General features: G+C 38.8%; 1 protein-coding gene across 2 annotated transcripts; it reads right to left on the bottom strand.

Moving 5' to 3' along the window:
- Positions 1 to 603: 603 nt before the first annotated feature.
- Positions 604 to 18,106, bottom strand: SPOP (speckle type BTB/POZ protein; the record flags this gene model as incomplete). Of its 2 annotated transcripts, none has more annotated exons than XM_084237573.1 (9): positions 604 to 793; positions 1,863 to 2,005; positions 5,096 to 5,218; positions 5,765 to 5,820; positions 8,699 to 8,876; positions 15,014 to 15,141; positions 15,253 to 15,404; positions 17,235 to 17,356; positions 18,029 to 18,106. In XM_084237573.1, 9 exons carry the CDS (start codon positions 18,104 to 18,106, stop codon positions 604 to 606), a joined length of 1,170 nt encoding a protein of 389 aa, XP_084093699.1. The 2 variants fall into 2 exon arrangements, with proteins under 2 accessions (XP_084093699.1, XP_084093700.1); XM_084237574.1 differs by having other exon boundaries at positions 604 to 748.
- Positions 18,107 to 19,299: the final 1,193 nt, after the last annotated feature.

The raw sequence follows: 19,299 nt of genomic DNA, 5'->3' as shown, positions 1-19,299 counted from the left end.
GCAAACAGTAAGTGCTAACAACAAGAGAGCTCTTCTGATACTTGTATGGTAGTGAGGAGTTTTCACAAATATCCAAGTTTTAGCACAGTTGGATGGACTAAAATTAGTTTCTCGCAACATAAATACTACTGGAATCCACAAACTGATTTTTTGAGAAAGTCTGCAAAAATCCTCTCTTCTTTTCCCTTCTTTTAAAACTAAGTGTCCTTTTTTTTTTCCTTTTTGCTCCAGGCACCTGACAATTTGTTCTGCTCAGTCAGATGCAGACAGGTTTCTCCGAAGTACCACCGCTGGGATGTCCACAGGGTCACCGCCTAAACTGAATCCCCACAGTATCAAACTCGGCCAGGCCAAAGGGAACACAGTGACACAGCAACAGGGTTTTCATTAGGCTGAACTGCCCCGAGTCCCAGGCCCTTCCCTCCCCCCGTATCCCCCAAGTTTATTTAGTGCTGTTTTAAAAGTCTGGGGCCACGATGCAGTCTTTCCCCCCCACAACAGAGTAAAAGCTCCACAGATTGCGCTGTCTACCTGGTGGTCAGTGGCAGCAACAGTGGCTGCTGCTTCTGGAAAATAAACGGAAGTCTTACAACAGGCAGGATCTTAGGATTGCTTCAGGCGCTTGCGTGGGGGTCCCAGAAAAGGGCACTGTGCCGAAGCCAGAGAGCGATACGCCTCAGCCACCAAGTGGGGATGCGACACCACCATCGACTTCCAGCCAGAGGTCTCCAAGACGTCCGAAGCATGACTACAAGAAATGTGGAGAGAGGGGTTACAAAAGGAGAGAGTGCAAGTGGTTTAAACAGCCACCCAGATACCCTCATTTCCCAGAGCTTGCTGTAAAGGGTGTCAATGAAAGAAATAATCAGACAACCCCTTAATATGCATGAGAATTTGCCTGTTAAGACAATGTGCAGGCAGGGGACCAGGTTGTGGCTACATTGTCAATGTTCTCTCTACTTGCTAGTGATCCTAGCAGAAGGAAAGAGTAGAGGTTGTCCTGGCAAGACAACTCTGAGCTTTCATCTGGCTTTGCCACACTAGTCCCATGACCATAGGGCAGAACACGGCCTGGGCACTATGTGATGACCAAAAAAGGGGATAATAAACACACTTCACTGAGAGGTTAACATCTAAAAAGCACTAGCAAGTGTCCAGACTGAGAATTCACTAGAAGGGACTTTAACTAGAGACCACATTGAGTGGCCTCTTTCCACCCTCTTTTGATAATGCCTCTGAAGCAATCCTACAAATAGGCTGTCTTGTCTCACCCCCGAAGAGTTGCTGTGAGGGTTTTACAAGGCCTGCTTCTCTTCCTTGGGGTTTTCCAATTTTTATACCCTGCCCCACCCCTCGCCCCAAGTGAGCAGAACATGCCCCAGTGAGAATTATTTCAGAAATAATGGCCTGGTCACTTGACACTTAGTATTCGGGAAGAGATCTACTGGAATGAACATTTTTTTTTCAAAACAGGTTTTAACTATCCCATCTGCTCTTTCCTTCATTTCACAATCAACAGTTAGATATATTTTACTAACTCATAAAAAACAGAAATCCATGTCGTGTTAAGTCAGTGAGAAGTAATGAAGCTATCATTTACAGGTATTACAGCGTTCAGGCAGCAAATTATCATTTTCATCAATTCTCATTACTACAAAGAAGTTAAATACCTCACTCACCAAGAGGATTTTAGGCCCCTGAGAACAAAACCACTGTCAAGCTGAAGGGGAAGATGAAAACTCTGCTTATTTTAAGAAGGTTCCTGAAGCTCCTCACCTGTTGTACTTACTGATTCAAAGTCTTTCTCATTTCTCTAGCTAGTCCAACTATACTGAAAGAAGAACTTTGAAGTTGCAACTCACTAGTTGATGAAATCCACTGCCTGAGTTTTCAACTGATCTGCGCTGTGGAGGTCAGCCAGGATGAGAATTTCTGCAGCGTTCTCCACGGAGAGGTTACTGCAGAGGGCATCCTCACACATGACCTTTAAACGCTCCAGGGCATACTGTAAAACACAAGCGCGGCTGTTGTCAGAGCAGGAATAGCTCTGGGCTGACCACTACAGAAGCTGTTTTCTTCAGCTGGACCATCATGTAACTGGATACCCGAACAAAACTGCAGACCATGGAAAGGCTACTGCCGCAACTATAATTATAAAACACTCCCATACTCAGAAGGCTGAAATAAAGACAGTTAGGATACCTTGCTCAGCTGCCATTCAAATTCTAAAGTCTATCAGAAAAAGGCTAATTATAGAGTACACCTGCATCCTCAGGTTTACACCACCCCAACTAAGATTAAAGTGCTTCTTAAACAACCACCTACCCTTAAAATAAGGCAAAACTGTACTTCAAGTCAACAGGGACATTACATTTCTGCAATTCTTTTATTTAGAGCCAGACTAGGTTGAAGTGCAGTCCTTTCTACTATACCACCATCCCAGCCCAGCAGGGTATCCCAGCTGACCCATCAGACAGTGAAAAGGAGCCCTGTGGTGACTTTCACTGCCATCTCTGCCACTAGTTGTGCCTGAATGAGAGTCAACCAGAGGTCTCCTTTTAAATAGAAAAGGATAAATGAAGTCCTTTTTTATTGGGGTTGAGGTTAAGATGCTTGGGGCAAAAGAATAAAGCAACGGAAACCCAGGGTTCAGTTTCAGTCTAAAAACTTCCTACTTTCCAAGGGTATAGATGTTCTGGAAATGGAAGGTCTAGGTTGATATTGGGCACATTTGATCTAGTAGATTTGTTTTGATGCAACTGTACTACTTCTCCTCAAAATGAGATTATGAACTTACTAAGGAACAGCAGGGATAAGGAGGAGGAAAGGATAAAAGGCGGCACAAAATAAACTGTCACTAATGGGTTCACAGGAGAACAATTTGCTTTGAGGGTAACCGCAGTCTCCACACAGGTCCCATTTTGAGGGCCTCAGGACCCAACAGCACAATACTCCTCCAGGCTGAATCATGGCAATCAAACCAGGACAATTTTATTTTTATGAATTCTGGGTGAGGAGGCATATCTACTGGCACTGTGATCTCCTGCAGCAAAAAGAGAGTTTTATTGGTTTTGGTGCAGCTTTAATTTTTTTACATTTGAGTAACTGGAAAACAGTTTCCATGGAAAATAGAAATGATACTAGACAAGCAAGAAATTAGGTTGCCGTTTTTGTTTTCAAAGGTTGGAAAAGGCTGAATAAATGTTCAGTCTTTATATAGTACCGCACAGAATATTCCTCCTATCTTTTCTCAATACATTCTTTTAAAAGGACTTTTACTGTGAATAGCTGTGATCCCTACTGCGTAATTAGACAAAAGTAGCCATTCTTATCCCTTAGGGGACAAAGTTTTTTTTTTCCTTAATTATGCTTCTGAAAAACCTGCCTAATGGCAGTACTCACCCAGGAGACTGAAATGGTGTCTCCCAGGCCTGGACTACGTGTTTTGTTTTGTTTTTGGTCTAATTACACATGTCCCCAGGAGAATGGGAAGGCTCAGAAGAAGCTGTTTCAGTCTCTTGGGTAAATTCTACTTGTTTAGATCCTTCCATGAAAGATTTCTTCTTCTGTTTTCCTAAAGCTCACAAGGAGGTGTAAAGGTAAAAATGTTTTCAAATAAACTTGGAGTAAAGATTGTCTAAAGGGAAATTCTGAATGGAATTAGAAAATGCACCCTCTGGTAACTTCTCATTCATAAATTGAAAGCACTGCTGTGATTCAGCTGCTTTATCTTTTAAAAATGTAAGCTAACACATCGTACTGAAAATATCACCCTTAGAATGTCAAGTCAGGCTAATTCCCATGCTCTGTGCACTTTAGGAAGTTCCCAGCAGGTTCTCTGGCTAAGAGCAAGAATGAAAACCCAGGGACACAGATGGCTAACTCTGGCTCTGAGAATACACAGCTCTGAGCCTTGATGTTTCTGTCTTAAAGGTGGGTCTTGCAATACTAGTCATGATGGCAGCCAGGAGATGAGGAGGCAAATTCCTGGTATGTGACTCCCTTTCATGGAACATCAGAGGGCAGATGAAGCAAAATCATCATAAATGCATGTTTATAGAAAGCAGTACTAGGATGGGTGTTCTACCTCCTCAGAGGTCACAGTGAATATTTTCTTACTGTCCTCACCAAAAGCCAGTTTCCTCTAGTCAGAATTCAGCTAGACCACAATGGTGTAGAATATTTGCATGGCTACAGCTATTTTTCAATCCTTTTTATCAGTAGTAGTGACTGGGTTTGCATGTCTCGTCCTCTACAGACACTCCAAAAAGCTGATTAATAAAGATAAAATCTCTCCTGTAAACCTAGGCACTTTCCTCTGTCGGTGGGGGTGCAATGGGAGCTGGAAGGGAGACTACTCCCATGGGCAAATCCTCAGAAGGCTTTGGTGCCCTTGGGTCAGGGCCAGCTGTGCCCTCAGATGGGTGTTGCAACATTATGAAGCAAAGAACCATCTTTCTCCCAATGCATACCTCTCATTGGGTCTAAGCTCTATTAGCACCCTTGTCTCAACTGTCCTCCTCTAACACTGGCAGAACAAGAATCCTTCCACTTCCTCTCTCCTCGGACTATAGGGTCTTGGAGGACATGTCACCAAGCTCACTTGTTGTATCAACACAATGAACACCAGTTTCCAAAAGTGAGTTTGAGAAACACTAATCCCGGGAAGTGATCTTTAAGATAAAGAACTCCAGGGTTAACTAAATTGGAGAAACACGATGTGTCATATTTCCTTTTAGAAAACTCAGAGTGCATATTAACACTCCAAAGGTTTTGAGAAATCTTTTAGTAAAGCACACAAAACACCAGTTTGATTTGGTTACATTCAGTATTTCATTAACCTTTACCCCTAATCTTATTTTGGGAATTACTGGCCTGTTGTTTCAGGTAATCACCATATTTTCTTGATTCTAAGACCCACATTTATACTTTCATACTTCAGTATTTCTCAAATCAAAATGTGTGTTGTCTTTACCAAATTAGGATATATACTCATCTTACCCATAGAACCCATACAACATAAAATTCCAGGCTTTAAACTCAAGAGGTCAAAAAAATTCCTAGTCTTATGATCATTTTTCTATTCTTATCTCACCTTGTCAGCAGCTGCCAGCAAATCATCTGCCATTTTGTCGAGGTTTGGAGCTTTCCCCGTGTAAATGAAGCACATCATTTCCTTAAAAACTTCAGGCTCCACATCATTGATTTCAACCCGATTCTATGCCAGAAAAACTGAAAATGAGAAATATTCCAACAGAACAAAATCCCTAAACAATTTTCATGATTTTAAGCTCTCGTGAGGAGAGAAGCTTGTATCATTTAAAACCTAACATGAATGGCAAATTTCTTTTTCCCTATTTGTTAAAATAGTCTCTCCCCACCCCACCCCCAGCCACCAGTTCCTATTTGTAAATAGCTCCCCCCATCACTGGCTACCAGGTGTACCACCTTTGTACAACAGCAAAATGACTACATGTTTAATTTTTCACTTTTCTTTTCCTGAGTTTGCTGAACAGAAATACACGTCTAGTACCCTCAACCCAAAACTCTATGGATGATCTGTCAGGGACTAAGCGAGTTTGTTTTGTTAGAATGCTTTTGGAACCTCTCTCTGCTCTTACAAAGTACCTGCTCAAGTAATTGTACTCCATTATAATAACACAGTAAGAAATAAATAATTAGGAAAATAAGTCTCCTGCCAAACTGAGAAATCATCTGAATCTAGTCACCTAGCTAAAAGACCTATCCCCACCCAGTTACATACCTTTTTGCTCTCCTCCATTTCATGCTCAAACATGGCACTAAAAACTGGAGAACGAGCTACAACATGAAAGGGAAACAGAGAGATGGTTATCACATTGAATCTCTTGGGTCTTCTGTTCTGAAGAAGAAATAGTTTACTTTCCTGTCCCATTGCTATAGAAAGGGTCTTAGCCTCAAATCATAACAGAATTATAAAATTCCTTTCTTTTTAAACCAGTGAGTGAGTAAATATAGTAAGGGGAAAAAAGAAATCACTACTTTGAAAATAAAACTTTGTATTAACTTTATTCTAACCATTCATATTTCTAGGAACTTATTCAAATTCTCTGCTGGACGACAGGGATCTCCTCTGGATAGATTTGGAGGTTCGAATATAGAAGATCTTTCATGGTCTTAGGCAGGTGCCCTAATAGCTGGATGTTTGTCCTGGAACAATGACATATACTTTTCTCCATTTTCAGTGACCACACAGCATGGAAGTCAAGAACAGAGCTCAAGGGCATCCACTAGCTAGATGAAGTGCATGCTCATTTATGGCGCACTGTCTGTTCCTCCAAGTCACAGAGATGATTGAACTCCAAAGAGGCAGGAAAAAAAAAAAAAAAAAAAAGAACCAGAATTCTAGTCATGCCCATTCTAGCCTAATGAATGCTATGAAAAATAAGTAAATTTAATCTCAACCATGAAACCAATAAAATAGCTAAGAATTCAAATTTTATTTTGCCCAATAAATCAGGGGCCTTGGTCAAAGTTGAGACTATCAATCTTTCCCTAAGAGAGGGAGAACAAATGGGGTATATAGGACTTTGAGCTAACAGATAACCGAAATTGGTCAAAAAGGACCAATTTTTGACCTGCCATTTTCTAACTGTATAATCTTGGACAAAGCATTTAACCCTCTGGAATATTTTAATCCATTCCAAAAGGATATTAATTCTCACTGTTCTTATCTCAGAAGGTGCTAAGATAAATACATTACAGAAGTTGAAGACTAAAGGGATGGTGCTTTTACTGAAGAGAGAGGGTCCAAAGTAGTAATATGCTCAGAAGTCTTCAGTGGACAGAAAGAAAGTAATGCTATGAGAACAAATAAAATCACCCAAGGAAAATAAATGAGAGTGAAAAGAGAACTGAAGCAGACCTTTGGGAAACACCAGCCTTTATTTATAGGGATGGGCGAAGAAGAGGGAGGCCCCCTCTTCTTCTGGCTACACATCAGAAGTAGCCAGAGAAACAGGAGAAAACCAGGAGAGAGGGCCTCCCCGGTGGCGCAGTGGTTGAGCGCTGGGTTGCGAAGCTGCCGGCAGCCTCTGCAGTGCCGGTTCAATCCCCCGCTGCTCCCGGGCCACCGGAGGAGGGTCCCACATGGCGCGCAGACCTTTCCTGCCACCCGCTGCTCCCCTCAGCAGTGTGCTTCAGTCCTTCTGCCTGCTCTGCTCCCCGCTCTGGCTCTGGTGAATTCTCTCACCCTCCCACACTTCTGATTGTACCCAGTGCATGTATAAATAAATAAAAAATAAATCTTAAAAAAAAAAAAAAAACAGGAGAGGGAATTCAAATAATATATGAATTAAAAAACAAAACAAAATATGAATAAAAAAATAGATATGCACTAAAGAGTCCATCAAGTTAGGGACTAAAAGGTGACTTGACTTTGGAAAAATGCTTAAGTGGCAGAGAGGTGAACTGTGGCTAAGTGGGAAGGAAGAAATAGAGATAGTGAATGTGCTAACTAAGAAATTAGCTCTGACTGGAGAGAGAATAACTAGAGGGAAAACTTGAGTCTGTTTATAGGCTGAGGGTAAACAGGCAATAAGAGAAGAGATGGGAAAGATACCAGATAATAAGGGTACAACTGGCAGGGCAAGGCTTCTGAGAAGGCAGCATGAAGCAGAAGTAGAAAATACAGTCTCCCTCCACTGAGATTGCAGGGAAAATGCAGGTAAAGTGAGAGTCAAAGTTGAGAGAGTTCCTACAAAAGGGCCTCCATTTTCTCTTGGAAGTAAAAGAAAGGTCACCTTTTAGATGCTGGAGAGTAAAGAAGATTGATAAAAGTTTGAAGTATCTGTTGTTGAGAAAAAGAAAGGAAGCTGACTACTTAACATGTAGAAAGAATTCTTTTCTTGGCTGTGCTGAGGGACACTAACCAATTAACTTCCTTTAGCGATATACCTAAACACCGAGCTGAGAGTGGGAGCACAAAAATGGTTAGGTTGAGCCAGACTGAGGTCTGGCAGGCGTCCATTTTAGAGCTGTGGGTCTTGGTAAGAAATCTGTCACCTAAAAGTTGATGTGATGTCCTCTTATGTCTTATGGACCGAATAGAAGTTTGTGATTGAGACTCCTATGTTTTCATGTGAGGTAAAAGCTGGTCCTGTCTCATCAGTTCCTTCTCTATGCTAGTCTTTCTAGTCGTAGAGATCACGGGTCTATTAGTAAAGAAAGACCCAGCCCTCCAGTCACTGGTAACATTTTCATTCTTCCAGTATTTTTTTTTTTTCCTTTAAAAAAAAAAAATCTCTTTTTGAATTCTCTTCCAGTGTTATTTGTACTGAAAAGAGGGCTAAGATCTCCAGGGCTGGGCACCTGGCTACAAGATAGTTTTGTCCTTAGTCAGAATCTTCCTCATTACATCCCAAGCCCCTGTCTAAGGACTAATACCACACAGTGTTTGGACATCTACTCTCCAGGTGCAAAGGCCTTCGATACTGTATCATTATCATCTATTCCTTGAATATGATGGCCTAAGTCCACTATAGAGGAAAAAAACAAGTATCATTTTATGGAGCTTTTGGACTTTTTGTTTTTGACAATATTTAGTTGCAGTTTTTTTCACTAGTTCAAAAAGCTGAAGTTACTCAAAAAAGGGCAATTATGAAGCCATTGTTTTTCCTTGTTTTACCAAAACTAAAGCTCCCCATGAATAAATACTAACCTGCTAAGATAGCTTTGTGAGCCTGGAATTCCTGGCCAGCAACACACAAACAACAGTCTGTGAACCGGGAATTCTCCCACAGTCCTCCTAACTCATCTGCCAATCGGCACTCAGGAACCTTCACCATATTCATGGTATTCTGGCCAGAAATGTTGACAGAATCTTGCACCACACTCACCTATAAAAGATAAGGAAAAACAGTCCAAAGCTTTTGTTACCAGGAACTATCTTCCAGCAGGAGGAGAGTATGTACTCATTTAGTACATTCAGATACTAATGTGAGTTATAGTCTCTTGAAACCATCTCTACAAATCAAGTAATTTCCAATCTATCACAACTATGTGCCACCTCAGGTAAATGGGGAGAGAGTGCCCCACAAATTTCCTTGTTATTCAACTTCTAGTAAGCTATACCTCCCCTGGCAGAAAACCTGGGTAAAGTCACCCAGAGGGAAAAAACTGACAGAAACCAATGTTAAGCTTCAAGTATTTACCTTACTCTGCCTTAAGCAAATGGTTAAACACAAAGAACTCTTATATAAACTACCATCTTTTAAACTCTCTAGAAAAAGGAATCTCATACAAATACTTCACTTATTTTAGTTAGGTCTGGATCATGAAAATAAAGCGTAGTTTCTATAAAGTCCCGTAAATGACTTGTACTTCCTCACAAGTTAGTATAATGAAGGACTGGGCTTAAAGATCTTTCTGGTAATAATAACTAGATGGTTTACACTCTTTACTCAGTCATTTTTGACAACGACATGCAGACTGGCTGGCTCCAGTTAGACACGCACTCATAGCTTTGAACAGAAAGACGACAGGTTTACAGAGGTATCTAATTTGCCACTACAACATTTAGCAGCAGCAGCTGAATTAACGCAACTGTTTAGCTGAGGTTAAATACTAAGGTAACTTCTAGTTTGTTCAGTGAAATGCAGAGAAATTTGTTAGGATACCAAATACAAGGATTTGAGATCATATGACATTATAAAATAAATGTAAGTTACTAAACTGAAAATAATAAGACCCAGCAGATCAGTTTTCTGCCCAATAAACCACTGCTATTCTTTATCTCCTATAGCATGTTCATTTAGAAATGTTAAAATCAAAGCAGAATTCACAGACCTTGAGAGTCAGCTCCCTACTTTTGCTATTCCTACAAGTTAGATGAGAAAGACAGCTTAGGAACATCCTAAATGACCCGAATTTCTTTTAATCCTCAAGATGAAAATCATTCCTTAAGGGTAGCCATAAATCCAGGGGCAAAGCTAATGCCCCATCCAAATGCCCCAAAGTCCCTTCAGTGCAGGAGGGAGATATTTATTAGCATGTCAAGAAATCTATTCATCTATTTAGAACTAGCCATTATGATCTTTAGCAATGAAGCAGCCAAATTAATCAATTACAAATGTGTTCAGCATTAGTAGCACATTTATCAGAGCCAGATTATTACATTATTTTAATAGCCCAGGACCCAGCACAAACCACTCCAGAGATTCTCTCTTCTCCTATATAATATCTCTAATTTGGTTCAGCCACTTTCTCATATTAACACCCTCACTTCTTTGATACACTAACACCAAAAGTAGGAGTTGCCCATTTCCAGTTATAGCTTCAAAATAGATTTTTTAAAAAGGAGGGGGAGGGGATGAAAGAAAAACGGAAAGACAGAGTTCAATCCAACTTCCTCATAGGAAAAAGCAAGAGTCTCTTGGAATGGCTAATGATGAGAATGGAGAATACTTTTGGCACTGGGTTCCTAAGCCTGAATTAAACCAGGTTGACAGGAATACAAAGTCATTAGCACTTGATGGCAATTTACTAGCCTGGGTAAAACGAAATGGCAAGAGTTAGGCTGAATTGCAAACTATGGTTACCAGTGGACCCTATGCTGGTTAGATGCACGGTAGTAATGAGTGGAGCCTAAAGACTGTGACTTCTCTCACAGGAGCAATTCCTCTCTCTAGATATAGACAGGAACACAGCAGGAAGGAGAATGTACCTTTACTGTCTGAGCCAGACTTGTTCTGTAGATATATGAATGCCTGGAGTCTCCAGAGCTCTGAATGTCTGGCACCTCTTACCAACATTAAATACGCTTAATTAAAAATAAATTTTAAATGGCATTCACAAATGAGTCTTCAGAGCCCAAACTTTTAACTTAGAAAGAGATTGTTTTTCTCTGCAAATGATGATGCTAAAATGAGACCATTTTGAGAAAAAAAATAAAGATTTTTTTTAATGTCTATAAAGTTGACTATGGAGACTCATTCAGAATTGCAGCTGTGAAGATGACGTGACTGTGACATTTATGTCGTCTTATAAATGACTGCATGAAAATGTCTCAGGAAGACTGTATATTCCTCTAAACTTCAAGTTGTAAAAGGGCCTCACTTGTAAAGTCGAATCCTTTTCTTAAAAAAGAAAATTTCATAGAAGACCAAAGATTGTGCCAATTCTTGTACATTTTAACAAAACATAAAAAGTCAAAGTAAATCAATAGAAATATATCTTAAATTTCTTTATAATTAAGCCAATCAAGAAAAAAAACCTCACTGTATAATTATTTATAGAAGTAGTACCATTTCTAATCAGAAGACTAGCAATGATCTAAATGCTCATCAACAGGAGAATGAATAACAGAACCACTGTATATCCATACAACAAACTATTGTACAGCACTAAAAATGAATGAACTATAGTTACAGCCACAACATAAATTACAGGCACATAATATGGAAAAAAGCAAGTCATAGATGACTACGTACAATCTAACATCATTTTATAAAGCTCAAAACAAGCAAATCAAAACAATACAAGTAATAAACAAGGGAATGAGAGCATACAATTAAAAATATAACATCCTCGGAGCATGGAGATAGCAGATGTAAGAAATAGATGACAAGCACATATAGGTTAGTTCCAAGTTACAGGTGATAATGTTAGGTTGGGGGTAGGTTTACTACATTATCATATTTTATAACCTATAATAATGTTACATTAAATATCCATTTCTATAGGTCAAAAGCAATCAAATACTAGCATTTGTATATAGATGAACCAGTACATCAAAAAATTCATTAATAAAATAAAAAATGAACAGATCCACATTATTTAAAAATTGACAAAAATATTCCTGGTCTATGAAGGGTTATTCACATTTGAGAAGAAAAGGGATAAAAATTTAAAGAGTTAACTAGTGTCTACATATTTCATATTTGGTTTTTCATATTTCAACTTTCATTGCAATATTACAAAGAGGTATTGGAATCTTCTACTGTCAAAGGAATACACTGTGAAGGTGGAATTTATTGCTAACAACTACTTGTTTTCAATATAAATAAATAGAAGAGTCAACAGAACCTGAAACACCTCATGAAGATTTTCATTGGTCCAAATTATAAAAGAGAAAATTAAAATTGTGAAGCTTTCATGATTCTTTCATTACCAAAGTAAATAGTCTCTGTTAAAGAAAACTTGGTAGAGACTGCATTTCCTTGGGTAAAAAGTATTTGGTTCCACTTAGAGTAGTGCAACAGACTAGAAATGGATAATGGAGAGCTGACATGGCCCTGACACTAATTTGCTGCACAATGTTAGGAAAAATTACCTGACCTCCACAGGCACTGCTTCTCTCTTTAGTAACATGAAATGAAGATAACAGAACTAACCCTAGCTCGAAGGATTGGGATAAGAGACAATTCAGGGAATGCTCTGAAATTCTTTCCAAATACATTAACTAAGTAATAATACCAACTTGGAAGAATATCCACAACTCCTAATAGACAAAACATCACTGAGAACTGAACATGTATTCAGTGCAGCACAGTATAAACAAGACCACCTATTCAGCATTTTCAGAACCTGCGACTAATTCCACTTAAATATTCATTAACAATAATACCAGTGAAAAAAAGCACCGAAACATAAAAATGTATGATTCTCACTCATTCACCTAAGGATTTCTTCTTGTGGACTCTAGGAATAGGCAGCACACACACACAACCCATGAAACAACTATACTTATTGTGTCAGGATAGGACAGAAGCGAAGCGCCTAGGTTGAGAGAGGAATGGAGCAGTGGAGTATTTATAACCTAAATTGTACTGGGACATCACTTCATAAAAACTTCAAAATAGTAAGAAAATACTAGCTAAGCCAATGATCAATAAAATATAAATATCAAAAAATCAGCTTATTTATAAATATTCCATTGACAGAAAGGAGCAACAAGTCAGGGATAGAATTTGCATCCAAGAACGATCTAGCTTTGAAAAGCACTAAGAACTTAGATGAGCTGCAGACATTTTTAAATCCCACACATCTACCACACACCCCACGCAACTGTCTTGCAATGCTGAATTCTACTAAGTCCACAGAGAGTCTTGGAACAGAAACGAGTCTCACTAGGCAGAAGCCCAAGTATGAGAAGCAACACTCAGCACCTGTGGCCAACGGAGAAGTGTGAGAGGAACAGATGGCACACCTGGTCTGATGGTAAGAAACCGATGGCATCAGCAGAACCCAGCAGACGTTTCCCTGTTCAACATCTCCTCATTTCCAAAGTGTCATCTCACTTCCCTTCTAAGTCAGTAAGGCAAATCTAAACTTAACCACAGGATTTCTCCTAAGAGAATTTTATGTGGGAAAGCAAAACGAGAGAGAGTGCATTAGACTTAACCAAGGGATAAGAGATTGCCAAGTGAGGGCAGGTCAATTGGTTTCTAAACCAAGAACTTCAACACCAGGGTTGGAGTAGCTGGAATGGATTTAGGGTATGGGGTGAGGAGAGGGAAAGCATGTGAGAAAAGGCTGGACCCACGATGGACTTGAAAATGCTGCAATAAAGGTTATGATGCGGCCTTAAACACCGGATGCAACATTTGGAGATTTCTTTTCCTTCAGAGAACAGTTTCAAAGACTGGCTTTCACTTTCAATAGCAATTAGAATTTCCACTATTTTTAAATTTCTCTAAAATACAGGTCTCTATTTCTTTATGATTTGTAATTAGCTGAATTTACATGGAATTCAAATTTCAAGTTTATAAACAAAAAATAGCAACATTTTATATATTTATACAGATGCCATTATTCTAGCATTTTTTTTTTTACTTAGCAATTTTAAAGGAGGTGAGGTAGCTATTATGCAAACTGTATTTTATGTATTCAGTGTGGTATTTTAATAAACCATGGCTCCAAAGTTTTCTAATCACCAGGAGCTCTTCTGTGGAACTATTCAATGAGCTGTGATTTCAAAAAGAAGCTGACTAATTGCTGGTCAGGTCTTTTTTTGCAAAAGGACAAGATTCCTAAGAGAAATCCTTCCCCCAGGCACAGGTGGTAATATGCCTTCAGAACTGTCATTAACTCACAGCGTGAGCCTATAATTTGACAGAGCACACTGGTAGTTAGGGAACTTGTCTGCAACTCCTCATGAAAATATAGTGGTTACTCTCATTACATGGTACTGCTCAGGAAGTGGTTCCTTGACCCATACTATGAGTAGGGAACGCTAACATCCTAGTTGACTAGAGGTTGAATTCATTTATTACAGCTGATAAGTACTTAAAATGTATTGATAACAACATGTAGCAACTAATTAGCACATACTCAGTAAAGAAAACACGTTCCAACTCACTCTTGTTTAGAAATTTTACTTCAAGGCTCCTCCTGTAAATGTGAGTAGACTCTTAGGTTGTCAATAGATGAACTATCCTAACTTAGTGACTACAGACAACTCTCCTAGCTAACTACGAATCAGAGAACTTTACATAGCCTTCACTCAAAAAAAAAAAAAAAAAAAAAAAGGTTCTCACCTTCCTATTTCACAATTACTCCAGCAAGACAAATCGGAGACACTCAATTCCTGGTAAGAATCATCTAGTTCAAAGAGCAGAAAAGGAAAGGAGAGGGATCTGTAGTCAAACACACTTGGGCTCAAGGAGAAACCAGTAACTTTAAGGAACAAATATACATTATCTAGTTGCTTGCTATTCTCCTCAGCTTGAAATGACAGTCCTTCCAAATGCTATCTGAAAGCAATGAAAAAAGCCAGGATACCAGAAAAATCACACATACCAAGGTAGTGACAATCTGTTTTTAGAGTAACAAGTGGAAAACTGACATGCCCAACAACCTTGAAATCACAACACAGTTTTCAGTCAGTCACTAAATAATGTTCATGCAGCACCACTCCACTTGGGGATTTTTCCCATTCTCATCCCTGATACAATAGAATACCAAGAGAGTCTACCAAATACCTAACGGAATTGCTAGTCTCATAGACAGGTAAAAGTTAGGTAAAAGGACTCACCTCGCAGAAGAGTGTAAGCTTGTCATCAGGGAGAAGCCCATTGGCTTCATCCAAGAGAAAATCTCTACGGATGAATTTTTTAAATCCCCAGTCTTTGCCTTGCACAAACCTATATGCCCGTTGAGATTCTGGGTGGAAAAAAAAGTCATATTTAGGGTTACTCAAAAAAATGTATCAAATCTATAACTGTCAGTGCATGAAGTTGTGAAAATAGAGTTGACAAAGAGGAGAACATTTACCCATAGCTTTGGTTTCTTCTCCCTTGGCATTCAGGATGGAGAATTTGAATTTTGCCCGAACTTCACTCTTTGGACAGCTGACCAGTAACAGGTAAAGTGACAGGTAATCTTTACTTTCTTCATCTAGTCCTTTTGGGTTTACTCGCAAACACCTGCCAAAACAGATAAAAAAAATGTCAAAAACATCCATGTTTAGAGGCTTGTAAAGTGCGAAAAGATAAACAGAACATCAGACTCAAAAGTAGACACTTAAAAAAAAAAAATCCCTGTCCCTATATGGAGATTCTGATTCAGCAGAATGACTATTAACAACCTGAGTCACCTTTTAAAAAGTAAACAACAAAAGTAAAGTGACATTATAGAATCTGAAAACATATCCCTTGTATCTTTGACCTCTTGACTCATAATCTCCCAAATCATTCATCTTTTTGCCCCTAAATATTTTAAAGTTCAGTTAAATCTTAATCTGTTCTAATCCTTAATCTCAGGAAATGCAGTCTCTGATTTTGTTGGAACTGTGGACAAACAATGAAAAAAATACTGATGAGCACTTTGATACTACCTTGGGAGAGAAAACACATTTGTATTCTTAACAAATATAAGGATAGTACATAATCTTTCACAAGTACTTTATCAATCTGGAAATAATATTTTAAGATTAAAACAAAGGAGACAGCATGGAAGACTCAAACAAAAATAAACTCCCATTAAACAGGGTAGAGATCGACACTAGGCTTCTAAATAGTCACAGATGCCAGTCTGTTATCAATGAATGGGAACAATCTAGACAGAATTTATATAGTTCAACTGAGTTCAATTGTAAATGTCATTAGTTGAACTGCATGTGGTTCAGATACTGCTTCTACCACATATAATATATTGGCCATATGTATCCTTAGGCCTTGCCAATGTTGATTCTTCTCCAAACAGGTGGCCCAATCCAGTGCCACTCTAGTGATTTCATATGCCACAAAAATCACTATGCATTATATGAAAGATGTGGATCTAAATGCAATGCTTAAGATATAAGGGTTCTCTTATATGCAGTAGTAGATTGCTTAATGTATACAGCCAACAAATACTAAATTAATGTTATCAGAGGTCAAAACTGGTGGTTCCCAGGAATGAAGTTTTATCTTTGCTGTGAGCACATGGTTTGGACACTTAACTGCCTGCTCCTCTTCATGACCAACAATAGTTTAGATGGGATTAGCCCCACTCCCATATCATATTCCCTTTGCCACAGGGATTAGTTGAGGGCACCCAGACCTAACACATTCAGCGGGTATGACATCATCTTGGCCACACAGTCCAGAGAAAAGTTCAAGGACTTGTTAGATGGTAGTTAAGTCACATCCACTGCTACAGCCAGTCATTCTTCAACCACAAGGGAAGCTAGACTTGAGATGTCCAACAGTGTGGAGAACAGGGCAGAGCAGAGAGAGACTTTGGGAACCTCATCTAACTGGATTATGGATTAGATTAGCTGGATTTTAATCTAACTGGATTAACTACCTTCAAACTCATTCTATACCCTGGGCATTTCAGTTACATAAGCAAATAAATATCCTTTTATTGTTTAAAACAGACAATTTAAAAGTCAAAGTATTTTACATTAAAATCTAGATTTTCTTCAAAAATCAGAAAATCTGGTTATGGTCAGCTGGAGCTGAGTAGCTATCACTTCTTTTAAAAAGACACTTGTTTGCCAACTAGTCAACACTCACTTACAACACTGACCCTCTTTACTCACAAAACTCCACATCCTTTGAGTTTACTGATGCCTGACATCACTGACTTAATTTAAAAAATACAGAGAACAGCCAGGTATGTGCCAGGTACTGTTTTAAGCACTAAGTAATACATTAAGTACAAAACAAAGCCTCTGCCTTCAAAGATCTTACATTCTAGTCAAGACTCCATAAAACCAAGCAAAACAACTTACAGAAAGGTTTTTACAACTATTATGTATTCTTCCTCACCATTTCAGTTTATCATTGGCTCCTGATGAAAAGGTTGAACTTTTAATGACTTCACCCATTTCCTCGCGGCAAAAGCTAAAGTTATTGATGGTCCACATGTAGGAGAATTTCACTACCTTGATCTGTTGATAGAAAACCAGGAAGCCATTAAAGAGGAAGTGACCAGCCTAAAAAAACAGGCTGAAGATCAGATAATCATTTCTCCTCCCTTCTCCTCTGCATGATTCCCATAGAAGATAGCATTGTTTGGTCAGCTTTTTCTCACATTAGGTCCCACTTCCATATTTTAAAAATCTCACAGTGACCCACTGCTTTCATAACTTTTCTCAGCTTTGGAGAAACACTTTCCATCAAAAGTGAGAAAAACACGAACGGGGTTGGGAAAGCAGATGATAAAAGTCATACTTAAAATGAGCCTCTGCACTCAGAGAAGCCTTTGACAACAATTGAGATATTGATGTTCTACCTGTGGTTGCAAATCTCAAACCTGGTTCCCCCTAGAACTGCCCAACAGAGAAACACATTGCCATTATGGGGGCAAGCGGGGTAGTGTAAGTGGATCTAGTTGCAAAGACTCCCCCCTTTCAACCTTCAGTGAAAGCCACTGGCCAAAGGCATTCAGATTCCATGTAGAAACCAAGAACTAAAGAGCAGACAAGTACCTGTATCTATCTGCTATTTGGTAATTATGTCCCAAACAAAGCAGGAAACCCAATAGGGGAAAGAAAATTATTCCTTTCATCCACTAAATCCTCCCCAAATTTAAGATTAACCAGATGAAAACATGAACTTACCTGTGTGTAACACCAGCTCTCAGCTACGGGGCCACTCGACATTTCTGCCGGAGGTGGAGGACTTGGAACCCTTGACATCGCCAGTTTGAAGGTTAAACGAGATTCCCAAAGTCAGGGGACAAAGAGTTCTGTTTTCTCTTCACCCTGCTCAACCCAAGAGACAAGAGAATTTTATTAGATTAATGGAACACAATTCTATCTTTCCATTTAACCTACTAGAGATTGAAAACTTTTATCTCTTGCCTGGAGGGCTTTACCCCTATCATTCAAAGAACTCCTTAGCATTCAGCTCCTAAATTTAAACCTTAACCTCAGAGAGCATCTAATCCAAAGCAGTCTCCTACTCACAATCGTTAACACCGTATTTATTTTAATCCTCTGCACAATATTTAATATTATCTTACCAAATGGATTTACTCAAGGAGCATATAAATCACATCCAATGGAAAGAATGCCTAAGAAAAAACAGCTTTGCAAACACCACCTACAACCTTGTCACTCTCTCCTTTCCTGAGGGCACAAATACTCCGTACAAATACCCCTAAAGGAAAAATAACCTTGTTATCTAACTCACCTTCATTGCAAACTATTCTTCAACCCATTGTGAACTGATCTCTTGATGGGCAACACTTACCCCTTTCTTAAATGTGTTTCCTTTCTTTACAGCATTAAAGATCTCTCCCCTTTACTACTCACCATTACTGATTTTTCAGATTCTTCTCTTTGCTCTGTTTATAATCATTCCCCAATCTCTTTTACTGGATTATCCTCCCCTGTTTTTCCTCATGGCTTAATACTCAATCATTTTCTCAAGCTACATTCTCTTTCAGGGAAATTTTATCCACCCCAACAAGGTCAAATTTCTACCTTTATATAAATGTTTCCCAAATCTCTTTAACTTTGAACTCTTATAAACCTCAGATCATTTTCAAATAACTGTTATACTTCTCAGCAGGGTGTTCCAGTAGCAAATCAAATACAACTCAAAATTCTCCCCTCCAAGGTCTTTCTACACAAAATCCATTAAAAAAAATTGGTAAATATGGTATAAATTCAAAGTACCATATGTAAGACAAATGGGGGGAATGACATGCAATATGTGACAAAGGGATTAATTTTATTAATTTATGAACTGATCTATAATTTTTCTACACAATCAGTAACAAAAAGGCCAACCCTAAAAAAATATTGTTTACCAAATAAAATAAAACAAAATAGCTCAAACATTTTTACACCTGTCAGACTAACAAGCAAAAAAAAAAAAAAAAAAA

Source organism: Talpa europaea (assembly GCF_964194135.1).
Source record: "Talpa europaea genome assembly, chromosome: 7".
In the NCBI taxonomy this organism is placed as follows: Eukaryota; Metazoa; Chordata; class Mammalia; order Eulipotyphla; family Talpidae; genus Talpa; species Talpa europaea.
This window is presented reverse-complemented; position numbering and strand designations above follow the sequence as displayed.